Source organism: Camellia sinensis, chromosome 6, assembly GCF_055761805.1.
Source record: "Camellia sinensis isolate YWXY chromosome 6, ASM5576180v1, whole genome shotgun sequence".
In the NCBI taxonomy this organism is placed as follows: Eukaryota; Viridiplantae; Streptophyta; class Magnoliopsida; order Ericales; family Theaceae; genus Camellia; species Camellia sinensis.
In genome coordinates this window covers 36,032,470-36,054,154 of record NC_138966.1, presented here as the reverse complement: position 1 = coordinate 36,054,154, position 21,685 = coordinate 36,032,470, and the positions used below count along the sequence as shown (strand labels likewise).

At 35.4% G+C, this 21,685-nt stretch overlaps 1 protein-coding gene across 1 annotated transcript; it reads left to right on the top strand.

The window, feature by feature from the left end:
* Positions 1-7,571: 7,571 nt before the first annotated feature.
* LOC114266750 (cell wall / vacuolar inhibitor of fructosidase 1-like) lies at positions 7,572-8,075 on the top strand. The gene has a single exon (XM_028207675.2). The coding sequence runs from the start codon at positions 7,572-7,574 to the stop codon at positions 8,073-8,075; it is 504 nt and encodes a 167-aa protein (XP_028063476.2).
* Positions 8,076-21,685: the final 13,610 nt, after the last annotated feature.

Below are 21,685 nucleotides of genomic sequence, written 5' to 3'. Positions count from 1 at the left end.
AGTAAAAAAAAATGTTTAAGATTTTAAAAATATTCACTAAAAACAAAAAATACGAAAACAAAAAAAGTCAATTTTTAAAAAACTTAATCCAAAAAACTCAAATCAAACAACCTTGTTTTTTTTGTTTGTTTAACTGACTTAATTAAAATTTTCAAAAATATTAGAAACGCAAAAATTCTACCAAATATTCTATCAAATGTTTCACATAGTTGTAAGACCCACATGAGACCCATACCCATATGAGACATTTTGTAGAATTTTTGATATTTTTTGCATTGCTTTAAAATTATTCATTAATTAGTGCAATTATTGCATTTAATATCTACTTAGAGAGGGCAATTCTTGTGGGTGGTTATGAATTTGCTGCAAGGAGAGGGTAGGAGGAATCCAGATCCTCTCCAGCTTCTCTCTTTGGCTCATCCTTCGGGCAACGGCTTAAATATAGCCACGTCATCTACAAATAAATAAACGGCTCAAATTCTTTTCTTTAAATAATAAAAAAAATTACATACTCACTAACACACACACTCACTGCACAAACACACTTTCAATTAGGGGTGTAATTTTGGCCCGTAGCCCGCGGGCGGCCCGAGCCGGGCCCGACCCATTAAGGCCCATTTAGGCCTGAGCCCAAGCCTAGCCCGATGTCTTGGGCCAGGGCCTGGGCCATCGTTTTGAAGCCCGGCCTGGCCTAACCTATTGGCCCTCCCAAAAGCCTGGTTAGTCCGGTCTACCCGATGCCTAGTGTTTTTTTTAATGAAAAATAATAAAATTTTTGTAGAAAAAATTAAAAAAAATTGTTTAGGCCAGCCTAAGCTCGAGCCCAAGCCCAAGCCCAAGCCCAAGCCCAAGCCCATGGGCCCCGCCCCACTAGCCCGCCCAAAGCCCGAATACCCCTAGGCCTAGTTTTCTAGCTCGTGGGCTAGCCCGGCCCGACCCTATTTTTTGGCAGGAGCCCGCAAGGCCCGACATGAGCCTGGCCCGGCCCGAGCCCGAATGGATCGGGCCAAAATTACACCCTTACTTTCAATCCGTCCCTTTCTTTCTCTTCGTCCTTTCTCACTGACACATCACAACACACACACTCTCTCCCCCCCTCTCTCTCTCTTTCTCTATCACATTTTTAACTAAAAAAATTAAAATCACACTCTCTTTATATCACATTTTTAATAAAAAAAATTAAAAAAACTGTTTTAATCTTTTTGATTTTATTTTCATTATATATATATATATATATAATTTTTAATAAAAAATTTTAATTTTTATAAAATTAATATCATTGAAAATATACTTTTAAAATAAGACTAATATTAAATATATTTAATAAAAATTTAAAATAAATAAAAAGTAATTTCTATGTTTAGTTATGCTTTTAAATTATTATTTTAAAATTTTTCATATATGAAAATAATGACTTATTTAATGAAAAATACACTTTTAAAATAAGACTAATATTAAATTTTTCAGAAAAAAATATGAAAATAATGACTTTTAATTTAATTTTATAAACCAAACGAGTTTAATTTTTTTATATTTTTAAAATGATTTTAAAAATAATGACTTCATATATATATATATATATATTTTGAAATGAAGATTATTTTTGAGAATTTAAAAAATATATGATTTTTGTGTGTTTTATTTCATCAAAATAATTTTTATATTTTAAAAATAATACTTTGAAAGAATAACTAAACATAGTAATTACTTTTTATTTATTTTAAATTTTTATTAAATATATTTAATACTAGTCTTATTTTAAAAGTATAGTTTCAATGATATTAATTTTATAAAAATTAAAATTTTATATTAAAAATTATATATATATATATATTATGAAAATAAAATCAAAAAGATTAAAATATATATTTTTATTTTTTTATTAAAAATGTGATATAGAGAGAGAGTGTGATTTTAATTTTTTTTGTTAGAAATGCGATAGAGAGAGGGAGGGAGAGAGAGTGTGTGCGCGCTGTGATGAGTGTGTTAGTGAGAAAGGATGGAGAGAGAGAAAGGGACAAATTGAGAGTGTGGGTGTGCAGTGAGTGTGTGTGTTAGTGAGAGTATGTGTTTTTTATTTTTTTTTAAGAAATGAATCTGGGTCGTTTATTTATTTGTAGGTGACGTAGCTCTATTTGAACCGTTGCCCGGAGGATGAGCTGAAGAGAGAAGCTGGAGAGGATCCAGACTCGGGTGGGAGGGGGTTTGGGAATGATAGGGGAGATAGTATAACAACATTAACTAGCAATGAGAGGTAACTAAAAAAACAAGAAAGAGGAGGGGGCATTTTTGTTCAATTTTTTTGTACATAAATAAAATTTCACAGGTTTGCAATCACTCGATTTGATTTTGATTTTTAGAATTCAATTTTTTTAGAAAATTTTACTTTTTTGTTTTCCTTATTTTTTTGTTTTCACTGAATTTTTTTAATATTCTAAGCAATTTTTATAAAAAAATTTTAGTATCATAAATACACTCAAAAGTATAATATTTGTGAAAAAAAAATCTTTAAAAAATTCACTAAATACCAAAAATACAAAAAATAAAAATAAAATGAAAATTTAGTACACTTTTTTGTATTTTTGTATATTTATTAATTTTTTAAAATACTTTTTCACAAATATTTTACTAGATAAATCTAAATAAGGTGCATCAAAAAAAATAAAAAATTGTTTAAAATTTTAAAAATATTCACTAAAAAAAATACGAAAAACAAAATATTTAATTTTTAAAAAATTGAATTCAAAAAAGTAAAACCAAACACATTGAATTGTTCGATCAAAAAACACATTGAATTGTTTTTCATACTTTCAACTGATATGTAGTTATGTTTTTTTTTTTTTTTTTTTTTTTTTTTCGTTGATTTGCAATTTTTTCTAAAATCTTTCCTTCGCCCTAGTGAGTAATGTAACAGTGACGTCTTACATTATTGATGATAAGTGATATCAGTATTTACTAATAAATAAATTACCTCATTTTACTGTTTAATTCAACGCAATTTAATACGTAAGAAGGTTTCTTATATGCTCATGTTAATTTATTACTTCCTCAATAAAAATTTTTTTATTAATAAAGCGTTAATTTCAAGGGTAAATTGTTTATAAGTCCTATTTGGAACACTTATAGAAGATATGTTCCTATGAAAAAACTTATATCTCAATAGGTCTTGTGGTTTTCTTGTGGATAGATTTACCCTCAATCTTAATTAATTAATTAATAAATTAATAATCTGATTAATGATAATACCATATATGAAAAATTCAATATTGCCATAGATTAAGATTATATCTATATGGTTAGAAATTTGAAATTCAAAATAACCTAATTAGTGGCAATACCATATATGGGAAAACCAATGTTATCATAGATTGTGATCATATGTATATGGTTAGAAATTTGAAATTCAAAATAACATAATTAATGGCAATACTATATATAAGGGAAATCTAATATTACCATAAATTGTGATTATATCTATATGGTTAAAAATTTGAAATTCAAAGCGTAAATGTAACATGTAACATCTCAAACCCAATGTCACATTCCCAAACCCAACGCGACATTCCCATATATTTCTGAAATTCAAAATAACTTGATTAATGTCAATGCTACATATAGGAAATCTAATGTTACCATAGATTGTGATTAAATTTATATGGTTGAAAATTTGAAATTCAAAGCCTAAATGTACCAAACTTACTGTGACATTCCCATATGCTTCTCATCCCAAATCCAACATGGCCTTCCAATAATCCACTGTTGAACCACCATCATCCCCAACCCAACGTAACTTCAACATCGTGTGATGGGATTCAATCCACATTTAATGATAAACCCAAATCCCAAACAGTTTTGCGCAACGTACTATGCCATGTATGTAAACACTGATTATAGCAAAGATACGATACACATCCAAACACATATACAACCGAACAAACACATAAATATCATCTACTACATGGTGCATGTGGATTAACATTACACACTAAATGTAACATGCATTGTAACACGATCATTCATGTCCCAATATATAATTGTCATTCTGTGATGTGGTTCACATTCGACATCCAACCCAACCCAACCCTTGAACATATACACACTACCCCACACATCGAACATATCAAAACACATCAACCCTCACAAATGTCAAATACACACATTCAATCAGAATATTGACCAAAGTGTGCCCATCAATGTGTGCAATAGATTATGAATGCCCCATTAAAAATGAACAATCCACACTTCAATAAACAGTAACACATTTCAACCACACACGCACAAAAAAAAAAAAAAAAAAAAAAAAAAAAAAACTCTTCCTCTCAACCAATTGGACTCGAAATCTGTCGAAGGAATCAACATACGACCCTCAAATTTCATCATAAATCGACCATATCCACATCCATTATTTTCAAAATGCATTGGAATCCGGCAATCAAGGCGAAACAAACTTGCACAGTCGTTGTCTGTAGATTTGTCTTTCCTAAAAACCTTCCCAAACTTGATATGATGAATGGGAAAATAAGGTATAATAGGAAAACAAATTAGGGGTATAATAGTACACTAAATATTATTCATTTACAATTCATAGGACCTCATGGAACACATTTCTATTTAAATAGGACTTCAAACTTTAAAAAAATATTCATAGGACTTCATATTAAATAAGTCTTCCAAATAGGACTTATAAATATTTTTTTCCTAATTTCAATTTTATCTTACAAACTATCATTAATTTTTTCTTTTTTATTTCGTTCCTAAATTATTGATTTTTTCCATTTAGCACTTAAAATTATTGATTTTTGTTCATGTGGTCTAATTAAAGAGGGTTGTACAAATCAATAATCTTTAAATCTTAATTTGGAGGGAAAAGAAATAACTGAGCAAATTATATCAATATTTTTTTTTTGGGCCATACATTTTTAATTGGCTCGATTTTGACTATTTAGTTGAGATTTTGTGTCAATTTAAGCCCATTGATAACGTTGATTTTTCATTAAAAATAATCATTGATTGATTGAAATTAATTCAATCAGTTGAACAAGTTCATAATTTTGCATTTAAAAATATCACACATGTTACTCATATGCGCATTCCATAAAAAATACTAACAATTATAATTAATTGGACGAAATTAACACAAAATTCAAAATTCAAGGCCAAAATTAAGCCAATTGAAAGTGAATAGACTAAAATGACACAATAAACAAAATGCAAGGATTACCTGTGTAATTTTTAAAAATAATTTTATAATTTTTGCAACTTAAGTCATATAAACAAATACTCATTAAATTGATTGTAAGATATAGTTTGTTCAAAATAATAAGAAAAGTGAGTATTTTGTTGTATAATTCATAATTTTCAAATTCTGAAACAATATTGTTTCAATGAAATTAGTTTTCAACAATTATAATTTATATAATGGTCTCTATAATTAGACTACATTACAAAAATTAGAAAATTTAGAGAATTTATAATGTGAGGTTGTGAGTTCAACTCATATAGAGAATAGTTTGATACTTTTTGTAGATATTTATTTTTTCCTCGTTGTGGGAATTTTATGTAATTTGTGGTGGTTGGCCTTAGTTTATTGGTTATTAGACTTCGTTAAATTTCTAGCTACTGTGGGTTAGTGATTTGTTTGATTATGAATTTTTTTTTATATTTTTAATTATTTTCTTATTAATTAAAAAAAATAGACAAAATTGATAATTTGACAATGAAGTAGAAAAAAATGATAATAATTTGAAGAATAAAAGTAAAATTAATCAATTAATAAATGATTATATTAGCCCCGTTGAGTAATATACTATTTTGGTTAACTTTTTAACCTTTTACAAAATGATGTGTAAAAAAATAAAAAAATGATATAATATAATAAAATATTTTATTTTATTAATTATTCTAATCTAGGCTATTTTAACCCATCCCAAGCATCCCATTGTTTCTTATGATGCATTCAAAAACAATGATAGAGACCCTCAATTTTGGGGACACTGACATGTGATAACTCAACCGTACTTTGCTTAATTATGTATGAGATTATGTGTTTGACATGAATTTGTAAGTTTAAGTATGAGAAATATGTGAATTTGGAAAAATATCGGTTGAAAGTAGGAATATCTGTTGTAATTGAAATTTTGAACTGAAATTGAAGGTTGTAGGGACGCGATAAACAAAAACCGACTTCATAGCTATGATTAATATGATTTTTAAAGCCTTTGGTGAGATTTTGAAAAATTATAATTCGTAATTTAGTGATGTTTTGGGTGTAAATAGAATTTCCCAAATTAGAAAGTCAACAAAGCATACCTAAAAACTTACTAAGCTCAAGTCCAAGCCCAAATCCAACAATCTTCATAATGGCAGGCCCGGCCCTGAGATTTGCGGGGCCCAAAGCCGATAATCAACTAGTAAATTTCTAGGGCCCTTCACATTTTTTTTTTCATTGAATGAAAAAAAAATTTGAAAATAAAGGACAAAAGACTTGTGTCAAAATTACAAAAAATACTTAGCATTACATTACAATAACTAATAAGTATCGCTTGATCCTCCATCTTCTTGTATTTTTAGAAGCAAATAAATCAATCATACTTGCATAATCTAATTTTTTTACAAAATCATTTTCAATAAATAACAATGCTAATTATTTTAAATGGGCCTTTCAATTTTTTAATAGATTAATTTATTTTAAGTTAATTTGGGCCTTCCTTAATTTTTTTGGAACTTAAAATATACGTAATATATTAGACTAAACTATAATAAGAGAGACCCCTTTTTTGGGTCTATTTTCAATGGATAACAATGCTAATTTTTTTGAATGGGCTTTTAATTTTTTAATGGATCAATTTATTTTAAGTTAGTTTGGGCTTTTTTAAATTTTTTAGGCTTAAAACATACCTAATATATTACACTAAATTATAATAGAAGAGCGCCTTTTTTTGAGTCTATTTTAAAGGGCCCTAAGCCATGGCTTTGTGGCTTATGCCCCAGGCCGGCCCTGCATAATGGGGAAGAAATAAACCCCACTATGAAAGGTATTAAACTCATCTTTATAGGAGTTGAACCCAAGATTTCATATCACAAAGGGTATTACACAATCATTAGGCCAAAAATGGTGGTCTTGTAATTGGATTGAATGTCTTACGTTATTTTGCTTATTTGACCATTTACTGCATTGAAATTTCATAAATACACACATGAATATTCATGTATAAAAATTAGGAAGATTATCCGGTATTGATTAACTTACCATATGTTTATAATATATAAGAAATATATTATATTTTTCCTTTTCTGTTTTGTGGTGAATACAAGAAGACAAATGAGTGCTCTGCGTTGTGTTATTAGTGCTTACCTTATTTGACCATTGATTGCATTGAAGTTTCATTTAACTTTACTATTATACCATGTATGCATTTATTTCTGATTGTGCTTTGTTACTATCTATTGTTACAATTGAGTGCTTAAATACTTATGAGCTTGTCCAATGTAAAACACTCATTCTCCATCACAAAGTAAAAAATAAAAATTACAAAACACTCACTTCGAAAGGAGTGAAGATAGTTCTCACCATGACAAGAATTGTTCTTCTTTTTGTCCTCTTTAGTCTAAATTACCATTCACGTGCGGATTTAATAGCTGATACCTGCAAGAAATCTGAATTTCCCGATCTTTGCAATTCAACTCTAAGATCAGACCCTCGCAGTGCAAAGGCAGATGCCAAAGGGCTTGCTCTTATCATGCTTGAAGTTGCACTTACTAAAGCTTCTACAACTTTCAATCAAGTGAAAAAATTACTTAGCAAGACAACAGAACCTGTTCTCAAAGAATGTCTCTCCCTTTGCGCTCATTTGTATGAATCAATCATCCAAGAAATTCCTAAAGCCATTCAGAATGTGGGGTCAGATAACAATGAAGCTATCCATCAAGGAGATTTGGCCATTACTGATGCTGACACTTGTGAAGGTATATTCAATGAGGAACCTAATAAGCGTAAATCACCTTTCACGGCTAACAATATTGCTGTGCAACACCTAGTAGGAATTGCTGAGGATATTTTAGCTTCGCTTAGTTAAATTTCATCTTTGTAAACCAGATTCTATCTTTGTTTTCAATATGGAATGAATAAATGAACTTCTTAGTTTGTTTTTTTGTTTTTTTTTTAAAATTTTTTCATACACCTGCCTTCTTACTTTCTCACAATTTAATACTTGTAGGGCTAAGAATTAGTGTTGTTTTTAAATGAGGTAAGAAGAGAATGTGTGGCGACCCTACCATATATAATATATGGTATCTAATTAATTAAGGTGATTTGGATTTTAATTAATTATTATTTTAATTTAGGGAAATGATTTGGAGCCCTAAAAAAGCCCCCCCTAATCCCCCTAATCTCCAAAACGACGTCGTTTGAGGAATTTTTTTTTTTTTTTTTTTTTTTGCCTTGGTCTCAATTTTCGGGGGATTAGGGCTCCCCAAATTAGGGGATGTAGCACGGCCCCTTAATTTAATTGTGGAATTGATGAACAATGTTGGTATTGATTCGTATGTAATTTTATAAAAGAGTTATTTCGGAATTAGAAATTAAAAGCTTAAGTGGCTCAAGAAGATGAAATTGACAAATTGAATTATTTTAATTTTGAGTATCAGACCATATGAGGGTTTAATTAAATATTCGATTCTCTTTAGTAAAATTGAGATTTTGTTAATTGGGTCCGAATTGGAGTTGATCAAGTTATGAAGATTAGGAATTGTGATTATTGTGAATTAAATTGAATTATGAGGGGTCCAATTTAAATATGTAATTTATTGACGGAAATTTTGAGTCTGATTAGAAATTGAAGGCCTAAGTAGTTTTAGAAATCAAAATTAATGATAACAATAAGTTTAATTTAATATTTTGAGCCTTTGGGAGTTTGATTAAAAATCTGATTTAGGATGGTAAAAATTAAATATAATTAATTAGGCCCAATTGAAGTCAATTAGACTAATTAAATTATGTGAGATTGGTGATTAGTTATGATTAATTTAATTATGTGTTTATTAAGATTTATAAAGGCTACATGTTATTTAATTAAGCTAATCTTTATCACAAATCAAATTGAGGAAGAATCTAGAATTGTAAGTGTGTGTGGATGTGCAGAGAAACTTGTGTGGGTGTGTAGAGAAATCAGATATGTGTATATTGTTGTTGTGCTGGCAGCTTAGATCTGTGCACGTGTGTAGTGTGGATGCCTCAAGAGAAGTGTGTGTGTGTCTAATACATGTGCTGGAAATTAGATTCAAACACATAGGGGGGAGAGAGAGAGAGAGAGTGTGAGTATGTGCTGGAGAAGGTGATTGAAGTAGACCATTGAGAGAGAGAGAGCCACGGATTGAAGGGAGAAGAGAAGGAGCTTAAGAATTCATCAATCGTACACTAAATTGAAGATTAAAGGTAAGGATTTTAAGCTTGAATTTTATAGAATTCTTGTACTAGACTTGAATTAAAGATGAGTTTGGGTTCAATTTCGTATAACTTGGAAGAAATTAGAAAACAAAGATGAAGAGATTAAGTTAGGTTCATGGTTATGGAAATTAATTATTTTGGATTTGATGTTGCGATCTTGTATGAAATTAAGCCTCATTGTTACATGATGAGTAAATTCTACAAGTTTAATACTCTAATTATACATGCATCTTGGATTTTGAAGAATTTTGACTAATTTAATCTCATATTTTGAAGAGAAAAAAGAAAATCTTTGAAATTAGGAATTTGTTTGATTTTGATCTTTAATCCGTGCATGTAATTTAATTTAAAAGTTTTATTCAATTTAGACACATTTTGGAATATCTATGATCATAAATTAAGTTTTTGGTTGCAAATTAAGTTAAGTTGAAACTCTAAGGTGCCGTTTGTTAACCCTTACGTTTTCAGTTTTCTGTTTATATTTATAAAATTTTTAAAAACTCAAATAAAAACTTGTTTGGTAAAATTTTTTATTTATAAATCAGTGGTCTTAGTTTATAAATTTGGCCAAAAAATGAAAACATAAAAAATGTGTTTCCATTTTGAGTTTTCAGTTTTTTTTTTACCACCCAACACTAGCTACCACCCGCCATCATTTTCCACCACCGTCTTCCGCCGCCACCACCCACCACCCACCCCCACCACCTACCTGCCATCCACCGGCCACCACCCATCACTCGCCACTACCATCATCCACCGCCCGCCACCACTACCACCACCTACTTGTCACCACCACTCACCACCCACCTGCCACCACCACCATCTACCACCTGCCACCCACCAGCCACCCACCAGCCACCCACCACCACCATCCACCGTCACCCACCAACCACCCACCACCACCAGCCACCGTCACCCACCCACCCACCCACCACCACCTGCCATCTGCCACCACCACCCGCTACCGTCACCCACCCACCCACCATTACCACCTACCACCACCCACCACCACCCGCCATCCACCACCCACCTGCCACCACCACCACCACTACCCACCACCGTCACCCACCCACCACCCGCCATCTGCCACCCACCTGCCACCCGCCACCATCACCGCCACCGCCCACTCGCTGCTGCCCACCACCCGCCACCGTCACCCATCCACCCATCATCACCACACGCCACCACCCACCACCACCCGCCATCCGCTACTCACTTGCCACCATCACCCACTCGCTACCACCCACCACCTGCCACCGTCACCCATTCACACACCACCACCACCCGCCGCCACTACCCACCCGCTACCACCACCACCCACTCACTACCACCCGCCATCACCACCCACCACCACCAGCTACCTACCACCCACCGTCATCACTTTCTACCACCGTCTTCTGCCGCCACTTGCCACCACTCGCCATTTGTCACTCTTTTTTAGATTTTAAATTTTTTTTTAAACATTTTGTCAATTACCAAACACGTTTGTAGTTTATGTTTTTCTAAAAATAAACAAAAAATAAACAAAAATCAGTTTATAAAATTTTTATAAATATAAACTAAAAACGTAAACGTTACCAAACACAAAGAAATTGATTTTTGTAATTCATTAGTTAAGTTTGATTTTTGTTATTAATAATGAAATTGGGTTCTATTTTTACATACATCATGAAATTTTCAAGAGTTTGGAAAGTTTAATTGATATTTTAAAATTTGTGGGTTTGATACAAAGAAAATGAATTAAATCTAAATTTGGAAATAAATTATAATATATATCTGAGAATCAAAAATTAGTTTGATTTTGATTTAACTTTCTTACATGTAAAGATTTTTGAAAGGGTTGTATAACTTTAATTTATGTTTTATAAAGCAAAGAAAGAAGAATATTGGAATTATTATATTCATGAAATTATTGGTTTTAATCTTAATGATCAAAGAGATTTTTGTATTAAAAATTGGAAAATTAGTCATGGGTTCATCTTTATTAATAAAATTACATGTTTCAATTGGTTCATGCAAGAGTTTGAGTTTTGAAAATGTGTTTGGAAATTATTTTGTTGGTTTTGAAAGCACATAAGATTTGCTGGCCGCTCGAGCAGTGAAGTCACCGCTTGAGCGAACATTAAGGCCAACCAGTATTTTTACAGAGTTTTGCAGACCGCTCGAGCAACCAAAGGTGCGCTCGAGCGAGGACCCTATTTTCAGCAATTTTTGACTAACTCTTTTAAATGCATAATTGCATCCTCATGACACTCTAAGTATTCTTAGGCACCAATTGGACTCATTGTAGACCGCCCGAACTCGCTCCGCGCGCCCCCCTTTCGAAGAGGACACGAATTGGGTTCTAGCTATTATAGTTTGGACTCCTGTCACGGTTCTGAATCTAATCTCACAAAGTGTAATGTAAGACTGATAAATCACCAAAGAGTCCAAATCCGGCAATTGGTTTTGGAAAATCGATTTTAATTAAAAAGCGCCAAACATTGATTTTAATCAATTGGTTTTGCCAGATTTCAGAGTCGCCACCTAAATATTTTGTTTTGGGAAATTTAGGAAACACTGACTCGTGCCTAAGGCCACGCGTCCGTTATCACCAAAGTTGCCTCGGCTCGGGAACTTGGATACGAGAGGGAAAGGTCCTGAAATGAGCAATCCCGCTCGCCCGATCAAAGGATCGGCCTCTACTAAACATGATATGTTGTTTTTGAAAAAACATGTGTTCTTATTCCGATTTATTTAGCTAATCCTACTATGTGATGCACACAACACACAAGTATAGACTAAACCACTCAATTTGGAACAAAACATCTCATGTTTGTTTTTCAAAAATGGTTTGAATTTGTCACCCTCAAGTGGGCTTGAAAACATGATTTTGCCACTCTCAAGTGGGCTTAAAGCACACATTCGATGAATTATTCCAATTCAAGTAATAAAGCCTCCATCCACAGGCATTTATGCAGTTTAATCACTTAAGCAAATAGCCTCATGTCAAGCATGCTATCATGGCAATACTCAAACTCATGCAAGGATGCTAAAGCGTAAACACTTACAACGTACTCCGAGCCAAAACAGGAAACTAGTTAGAAAACAATGCATGCTCCTAACTATACAAAATGTCTAATGCAACACATGCAAAATGCAACTAAGTAGGCTAGGCTATCTAAGATGGCATATGAGTGGCACCACTTTGATAAATGTATTCAAATAGGTATTAAAATACAATGCAGTTTGAATGATGCGCCGAGCACCGTGCATGTAATACAAATGAATGATGCAAACATGCATAGCATAAGGTATGCTAATTAAAACATGACCTAAAACAAACCATCGTAAGCAGTTAAGTAAAAGGAAGAAAGATGTGGGGTTGGAAGACATGCACACACACACGCACGCTTATTACAACAACGTGCCCTCTCGATGGAGGGTTTGAATAAATAAGCTAATTAGCCACGTTAAGCTAAGCTAGTTATCACAAACCAACTAATTAACTAACTTAGCTAATTAATTATTACAAACACAAATTGAATAACTAGCTAATCTAAGCTAATTAGTTACAATACATTGAAATAGTTAGAAATAACATGGAGACATGCATGCTCGGTTGGTGTTCACTTGGAAATCCATTACCATGCTGTCAATTGCCTCTGTTTGCACTTGCCTTGAACTTTGAAAATTGTGCCAATCTCCAGAATACCTTTACTTCAAAATAGGAATCTGCTGGTGGACTGCCAGCCAAAAAAAGTGGCTGCCAGCAACTAAAATTGGCCGCTTGGCTAGTGCCACTGGCCGGTTGGCTAGTAAAACTGGCTGGTTAGCTAGTTGCTTTTGCAGGTTTTTGGTTTTTCTGCAACAGAGAACAATACAGGCACAACAATGTATTTGCAAGACAATGTAGGCACTGCCACTCTCCCAATCATGTCTCAAGCTCAAAGGAGCATGGCACTCGGCTCTCAAGCCACCAACCAAGCATTTTCAATTCATGATGGCCAAGAACCAAGCTTATACCATGTTTATGAATGCACAAACAACATACAAAGAGCCTCCACCCTATCATGCTTGATCAAGGCTGTGACAACCCTCACCACTGATTAGTGCTAATCTATGATTAAGTATGTTAACTGACTAATTGACTGAAATTCTGAACTGATTAATTTAGTGTATTAGTTTAAATGCATTTCTATCTGTTGACCGTTAAATGATCTGTTCATGTTTTATGTTTTAAACTGCAAATTGAAGGCCTTATTGGCGGCCGAATCTAAAATTGATTAGTGCTTTGTGTTAATTAGAATTAATGTGATTTTATAGTATATTTAATTGAAATTTGATTTGGTATGATTAAATTGGATTAAATAATGTTGATTTACATTAAATGAGTTTATTACAAGAATGCCACTTAGTGGACTATTCCATGAGCCATTTATTTGATTTCTTTATGTTAGCATTATCATAACATTTCTTCAGCCATTTTCTTGAGTCCAAACCGACTAAAGAGTGAGAGAGAGGGAAAAACTTGGTTTCAACAAATTTAGCTTGAAGACTTGAAGATTTTGAAGAAAGATTGCATAATTGAGCCTCTAGACTTGAAATTGGAGACTTAAGGTGGGAGAACCATCTTCTTGAGCTTGCATTTGAGTTATATCTTGCATGATTCATGGAAGTTTAGTGAGTTGAGTCTAGAATTGGCTTAATGAGTTGAATTAAAGCTTGAATCATGCATGCATGTACATATTCTTGCATTTTGAAGTTGATTTTCATGAAATCTTGCATGCAAGTTTACATTTTTGTTCTAGTCCATGAGTTCATCATGGTTTTGAGTTTAATCTTGCTTTGGATCATGTTTTGAGGCATTAGAATTCACTAAAATCCATGCATGTCATATGTTCTTCATGTTCATGTAAACTTCTTTGAAATTGTGTTTAATTGAACTATCTTTGGGCTTTGATTTCTCAAATTGATTTTTGAAATATGTCATATTATAAGTTTACAAGTGTTTTCTAGAAAATTAGCCCAAAAGGATCGAAATTGATGCATTTAAAGTTGATTTTGAGCTTGAAGGTTCAATCTGGAATTTCCAGAATTTGGACTCATGCTCGAGCGGGGAACTCCACGCTCAAGTGTACAACCTGTGTTCATGCAGTCTGCTCGAGCGGGGAAGGTGACGCTCGAGTGGAAAATGCATGTATCCAATACTTTGCATGCGTTTACAGTCCCCTCGAGCGGGGAAATGCACGCTCGAGCGAGGACTTGTGTCTCATGCTCGAGCGGGGGTCGAGCGCCCGTCGAGTGTGAATTTCGCGTATCCAGTACTTTTACAGTCCGCTCGAGTGGGGAATCCATACTCGAGCGGAGCCCTTTTATCTGCATGTCCGCTCAAACGGGACCCTTGTTTCAACAAAATTTTGAAAAGTGTTTAAAAGTGCATCTTTGCAACCTCATTCCATCCTAGGCATTCTTAGGCCTAGTTTAAGGCATTTTAATAAGGATATTGATGTAGAACCACACCAAGTCTAAGTAGGGACTACGTCTTCGATTCCCAAGTATGTGACTTAGTGTATGTTCATCCTGTAACTGTGTAGGGTTGGCATCCGAGGACGCACACTAGCTTATCTATAGCCAGAACCCTATGAGTAACAATGTTGTAAAGATATATTCAATCATGAATATTTTCTGAATGATCAACTGTACTACTTTTTGAAATGATATTTCTTACTGAATGAATGCTTGTCGTAATTGCGAACTGTATTCGTGGCATCCATAGTAATTTACTGTTACTGTAGTGTACTACTACTGTCACAGAGATCTCTATCGGTTCCTATATTGGAACCACTGCTGTTTACTGATATGATGGCCATCAATTGACTGTTCGGTTTGTTAAGACCTACTGTACTGTTTACTATTGCATGTACCATTTATGACTGCTATAATCAAATAACTGATACACTGTTATAACTAACTGTTTTAAATATTGAAAGGACAATTCATTCTTAACCTCGTTACGCATTTGTTATTCACTGGGCTTTAGCTTACTGTTTATATATATATATTTAGGTGTTCAGGCACCGGACCGTTGCTAGAAGTGTCAGGCTAAGCCCTTGTTTTGTCAAGCCAACCTTTGTGCCTCACTTCGAGGTTCCAGATCTGTTTAAGCTAAGGCTGCTTTTGGGGTGTCTCAGATTCACCCTATCCATCTCTGTTATGTATAGACTAAATGATATTTGTACTGTACTGTTATGGTAGGGATTTGGTCCCTAACCTGAATGCCTGTAAATGATGTATGTATATACTGTTTTTTGTTCTGAATGTGAATATGTTATGAAAAGTCTTTTTGCATACAGACTGTCACAGCTCATTGGACATCTTTTAATTACTATTCTGGCTTTCGCCAGCCCCTGTACTCTATATTACTGTTTTACTATTAAGCAGGCCTTCAGTAATCTCGGATTACTGGTCGGTTACGGTTCTAAACCCATAGGGAAGGGTTTGGGTCGTGACAGAGTGGTATCAGAACAATACTAAACCACGAGTTATACCACACACACGCGTCCAAATGAGTTATAGGATGTCCTAGAAAAGTGAATAGGGCATTGCATGAGCATTGATAAGTGTGTGTGTGGCCATGACATGATATACGTGCTAATGTGTTAATATAATTAAGAATGCGACTGCCTATGTTTATTATTTCCATAATTGCCTATAGTGAAATGGAGAATACAAGAACTACTAATGAAACTGAATCATCTGAGGCCAGAGTGGCAAGGCTAGAAAGAACAGTTAAAATGTTGACTGAGGCCTTGAGGCTGCAACAACAGAACCAACAGCCCCGCCTCCTTCGGTACAGCCAGAGCCACCTGTTAATGATGATATAATAGCTCTGACACAGAAGTTTAGCAAGATGAAACCGCCATCCTTTCAGGGAGGCCTTGAACCCTTAAAGGCTGATGCATGGTTTCTTGAAACAGAGAAATTATTTGAAGTCTTTTCGTGTTCTGAAGCACACAAAGTGCTACTGGCTACCTTCACCTTACAAGAAGAGGCCAAACGGTGGTGGATGCTTGTTCGTGACACCGACACTGTTATGACTTGGGCTTAATTTAAGGGAGCCTTCTTTGAGAAATACTTTCCACAGTGTGTCAGGGACCGTAAGGTAACTGAATTTGAGCAATTGAAGCAATGTACTATGTCGGTGGCAGAGTATAAATCAAAGTTTACCGAACTTGCCCGTTATGCACCGCACATGGTTGATATCGATCACAAGAAGGCCAGGAAGTTTGAAGGGGGCTTTAATGTTGAAATACTTGATAGAATCAATGTTTTGAAACTACTGAAATATATGGATGTTCTTGACCGAGCAATCATGGCTGAGTCGAACATCGAGGCACTGAAACAGACCGAAACACCAGCGACCGAGTGGCGTGGTAAGAGACGAGGCTTTAAGTTCAAGAAAGGCAGAAATAATTCATCGAACAAAAAGCAGAATACGGGGTCAATAACCAGTTCCAGTCAGGGAAGTGGTTCCATACCGCCCTGTTTTGAATGTGGTAAGAAACATAAAGGGGTTTGTTATAAAATATCTGGTGCTTGTTACAGGTGTGGCAAGAAGGGCCACATGGTCAAGGATTGTCCTTCTGCTCCTTAGGGCAATAGTAAAGCTGTAGCCAGCGCCGCAGCATCAACTGCTGCACCAAAACCCAACCCTAAAGCTACTGAAAAAGAGCCTATGTGGCAAGGCCGAGTGTTTGCACTTGTACCGGGAGATGTACAGAATACCGAGACCGTTTTGTCAGATATACTCTCAATTTGTGCTCAAAATGCTTATGTTCTGATTGATTCGGGGTCTACACATTCATATGTATCGCATGCTTTTTCGCGCAAATTAAATAGACCACTGGAACCTATGAACTATTTGTTAGCTGTATCTTCACCTGTTGGGGGATCTATGACATGTGCTTATATGTACCCTACATGTGAGATTATTATTGGAGACGCACATTTGTATATTGATTTACTGCTATTGAATATTGATCATTTTGATGTGATATTGGGAATGGACTGGTTAACAAAATATCATGCTACCATAGACTGTGTAACGAAATAAGTTATTTTTCGTCCACCCGGACTGCCTGAATTTGTGTTTAACGGAGTTGGAGTAGTACCTCCCCCATACCTAATTTCATCTATGAAAGCTTTCAAACTGATTAGAAAGGGGTGTAAAGGGTATCTATGTTCTGTATTGACTGTACCTACTGATGATAAAACTAATGTGGACAGTATTCCTATAGTCAGAGAATTTCCAGATGATCTCCCAGGGGATTTGATTGATAGCGAGATTAAGTTCACCATTGATGTGATTCCAGGTACATAGCCTGTATCTAAAGCTCCGTACAGAATGGCACCTACCGAATTGAAAGAGTTAAAAGTTCAGCTGCAAGAACTGTTAGATAAGAAGTTCATCAGGCCCAGTACCTCACCATGGGGCGCGCCAGTCTTATTTGTGAAAAAGAAAGACGACTCACTGAGATTCTGCATTGACTACCGTGAACTGAACAAGGTAACAGTGAAAAATAAATATCCATTGCCTCGCATTGATGATTTATTTGACCAGTTACATGATGCCCAAGTGTTCTCCAAAATTGATCTTAGATTTGGATATCACCAGTTGAAAGTCAAGACAGGGGACATTGAAAAGACTGCCTTTCAAGCGAGGTACGGACATTACGAATTTCTTGTTATGCCTTTCGGAGTTGCCAATGCACCTGCTGCATTTGTGGACCTTATGAACAGAATTTTCAAACCATACCTTGATGAATTTATAGTTGTTTTCATAGATGACATTTTGATTTATTCCAAAAGCACGGAAGAACATGGACGTCATTTGAACATTGCCCTACAGACCCTAAGAGAATAGAAACTTTATGCAAAACTAACTAAATGTGAATTTTGGCTAGACAGTGTGATGTTTTTGGGACATGTGATCAATAAGGATGGTATTACAGTTGACCCACAGAAAATTGAAGCAGTAATGAACTGGCCTAGACCGACAAATGTTACCGAAGTCTGAAGTTTTCTAGGCTTAGCCGGGTATTACAGAAGGTTTGTCAAAGATTTCTCTAAAATTGCCCTACCACTGACATAGTTGACTCAGAAGGGGATATCATTTGACTGGACCGATCAGAGGAAATCAGCTTTTCAAGAGTTGAAAACTCGAGTAGTGACTGCACCGATTCTCACCTTACCCTCAGGTACGGATGGTTATAATGTATATAGTGATGCTTTTTATAAGGGTTTGGGATGTGTTTTAACGTAGAATGGTAAAGTTATTGCATATGCTTCTCGACAACTGAGACCGCATGAAAAGAACTACCCGACCCATGATTTAGAACTTGCCGCAGTGGTATTTGCATTGAAAATCTGGCGTCACTAGCTTTATGGGGCGACATGTGAAGTGTATATAGATCACAAGAGTTTGAAGTACTTTTTCACACAGAAAGAACTGAACATGAGGCAGTGGAGGTGGTTAGAATTGATAAAGGACTATGATTTGCAAATTCTGTACCATCCGGGGAAAGCTAACACCGTTGCCGATGCATTGAGTCGAAAATCAATTGGAAATTTAGCCTGTTTACTCACCGAACAGAAAGAATTGCTATGTGACCTTGAAAAACTTGAAATTGAGATTGTTTTGCGTGAACAAGTTGGAACCATAGCCGCTATTTCTGCTCAACCAGCACTGATTGAAGAGATTAAAGAGAAACAGCAATAGGATGACTTCTTGAGTAAGATCATCGAAGAACGGGAATCCAAACTGAGGCTAGATTTCAAATTTGAGAATAATGTGTTAAAATTTCAGGGAATATTGTGTGTACAGAGTGATTCTGAACTGAAAAGAAGAATTCTGCAAGAAGGCCACAATTCAAAACTGTCTATCCATCCAGGAAATACAAAAATGTACCAAGACTTGAAACTGAATTTCTGGTGGTCGGGAATGATGAAAGAGATTGCTGATTTTGTGTCGAAATGTCTTCATTGCCAATAAGTTAAAGCCGAACATCAACAACCCGCAGGTTTGCTACAACCCTTACCGATACCGGAGTGGAAATGGGAATATATCACTATGGATTTCATTGTTGGTTTACCTCGCTCCAGTAAAGGTATGGATTCAATTTGGGTTATTGTTCATAGATTGACTAAATTTGCTCATTTCTTACCTGTCAAAACAATTTATAATGCGGACAAATTGGCTGTAATCTATATTGATGAGATTGTTAGATTGCATGGAGTGCCTGTGTCCATTGTTTCTGATAAGGACTCGAAGTTTACATCGATATTTTGGCAAAGTTTGCAAATAGCATTGGGTACTGAACTGAGACTGAGTAGTGCATACCATCCTCAGACAAATGGTCAGTCAGAAAGAATTATCCAGACTCTAGAGGATTTACTGCGGATGTGTGTTCTTGATTTCCAGAGAAATTAGGAAAGCCACTTACCGTTGGCTGAATTCACCTACAACAACAGTTTTCACTCGAGCATTGGTATGGCACCTTTCGAGGCTTTATATGCCAGAAAATGCCGATCTCCGATTTGCTGGGCAGAAATTGGAGATGGGCCTTTACTTGGGCCCGAGATTGTACAGGAAACTACAGAAAAGGTGAAACTGATTCAACAAAGATTGAAAACTGCACAAAGCCGACAGAAAAGTTATGCGGATGTCTGAAGGCGAGACAGAGAATATGAAGTAGGTGATCACGTTTTTGTAAAAGTGACACCGATGAAGGGCCAGACTCGTTTTGGAGTCAAGGGTAAGCTAGCACCGAGATATGTTGGACCATATGAGATTATTGAGAAAATTAATCTGGTGGCGTATCAAGTAGCGCTTCCTCCTAAAATGGAGCATATGCATAATGTGTTCCATATTTCAATGTTGAGGGATTACCTTCGGGATCCCTTCCATGTGATTGAGCCTACCCGTGTAGTGCTGTAGACGTCCCCCAAACGCCCCAGGAGGGAATCCCATTTCGTTCATTTGGGCTCACTACAGTTCAAGACTCAAATTGTCACGGTTCTAAATCTGAACCAAAGAGTCCAAATCCAGCAAATCGTTTTTGAAAACAGATTTTTTTGTAAAGAAGTGCCAAACATGGACTACTTTTCCAAATACAAAGTCACCACCTAAATATTTTTTATGGGGGAATTTAGGAAACCCTGACTCGTTTGCCTAAGGCCACGTGTCCGTCGTCACCAAAGTTGCCTTGGCTCGGGAACTTGGGTACGATTGGGGAAGGTCAGCTATGAGCACCCCCGCTCGCCCAATCCGAAGATTGGCCTCTACTAACCATGATATCTAGTTTTGAGAATGTTATGTGTTCTTATTCCGATTAATTAGCTAATCTTACTATGTGATGCGCACAACACAAAAGTATAGACTAGATCGCCTAATTTGGAACAAAGCATTGCATATCCGTTTGTTCGGAAAATGGTTTGAAATTTGCTACTCGCAAATAGGCTAAAATACGAATTTCAACGAGTTGTTCCAACTCAAGCAATCCAACCTTCACCCACAGGTATTCAGGTAGTAATATCACATAAGCACATAGCCACATGGTAAGCATGCTATCATGTTAACATTCACACTCATGCGAGATGCTAAAGCATAAATACTTACAGCATACTCTGAGCCAAAACAAAGAACATGTTAGCAATCAAACGTATGATCCAAGTTTATGTTAAATGGCTAATGCATCACAGGCAAAATGCAATCTAGAATAGGCTCGGCTAATCCTAGGATGGTATGTGAAATGCAACAAGTAACATGTATTCAAGTTAGATTTGAAATACTATGTGTACGGGGAGCAAATATTCCGGTAAGCCCGTACTCCTTTCTTCCAAGCTCCGTTTCTGTCCGATCACCTGCGAGCACAATAGCGGTGAGCTACCCGGCGGTGTGTGGCCGGAAAACCCCTCCGACGATCAAGTTAGAAAACACACAGGGGATAGATAGAGAGAAGGGAGAGTGTTTAGTGTTTAGTGTATGTCTCACCAAATGTTCATCTGTCCGCGTATGGGGGGCGCAGACGTGTTTATATACCTTCTGCGCCCCAAATCTACTCCCAGTGTCCTCTCAACACGTGGCACTACTATCCCATCTGTCAGCATAAACCTTGCTGAGCACCACCTAACCTAACTGCCTGCCCATTCTCCTAAGAGCTCGGCAGCCGGGCAGTACCATCTCGGCCATCGTCTGCC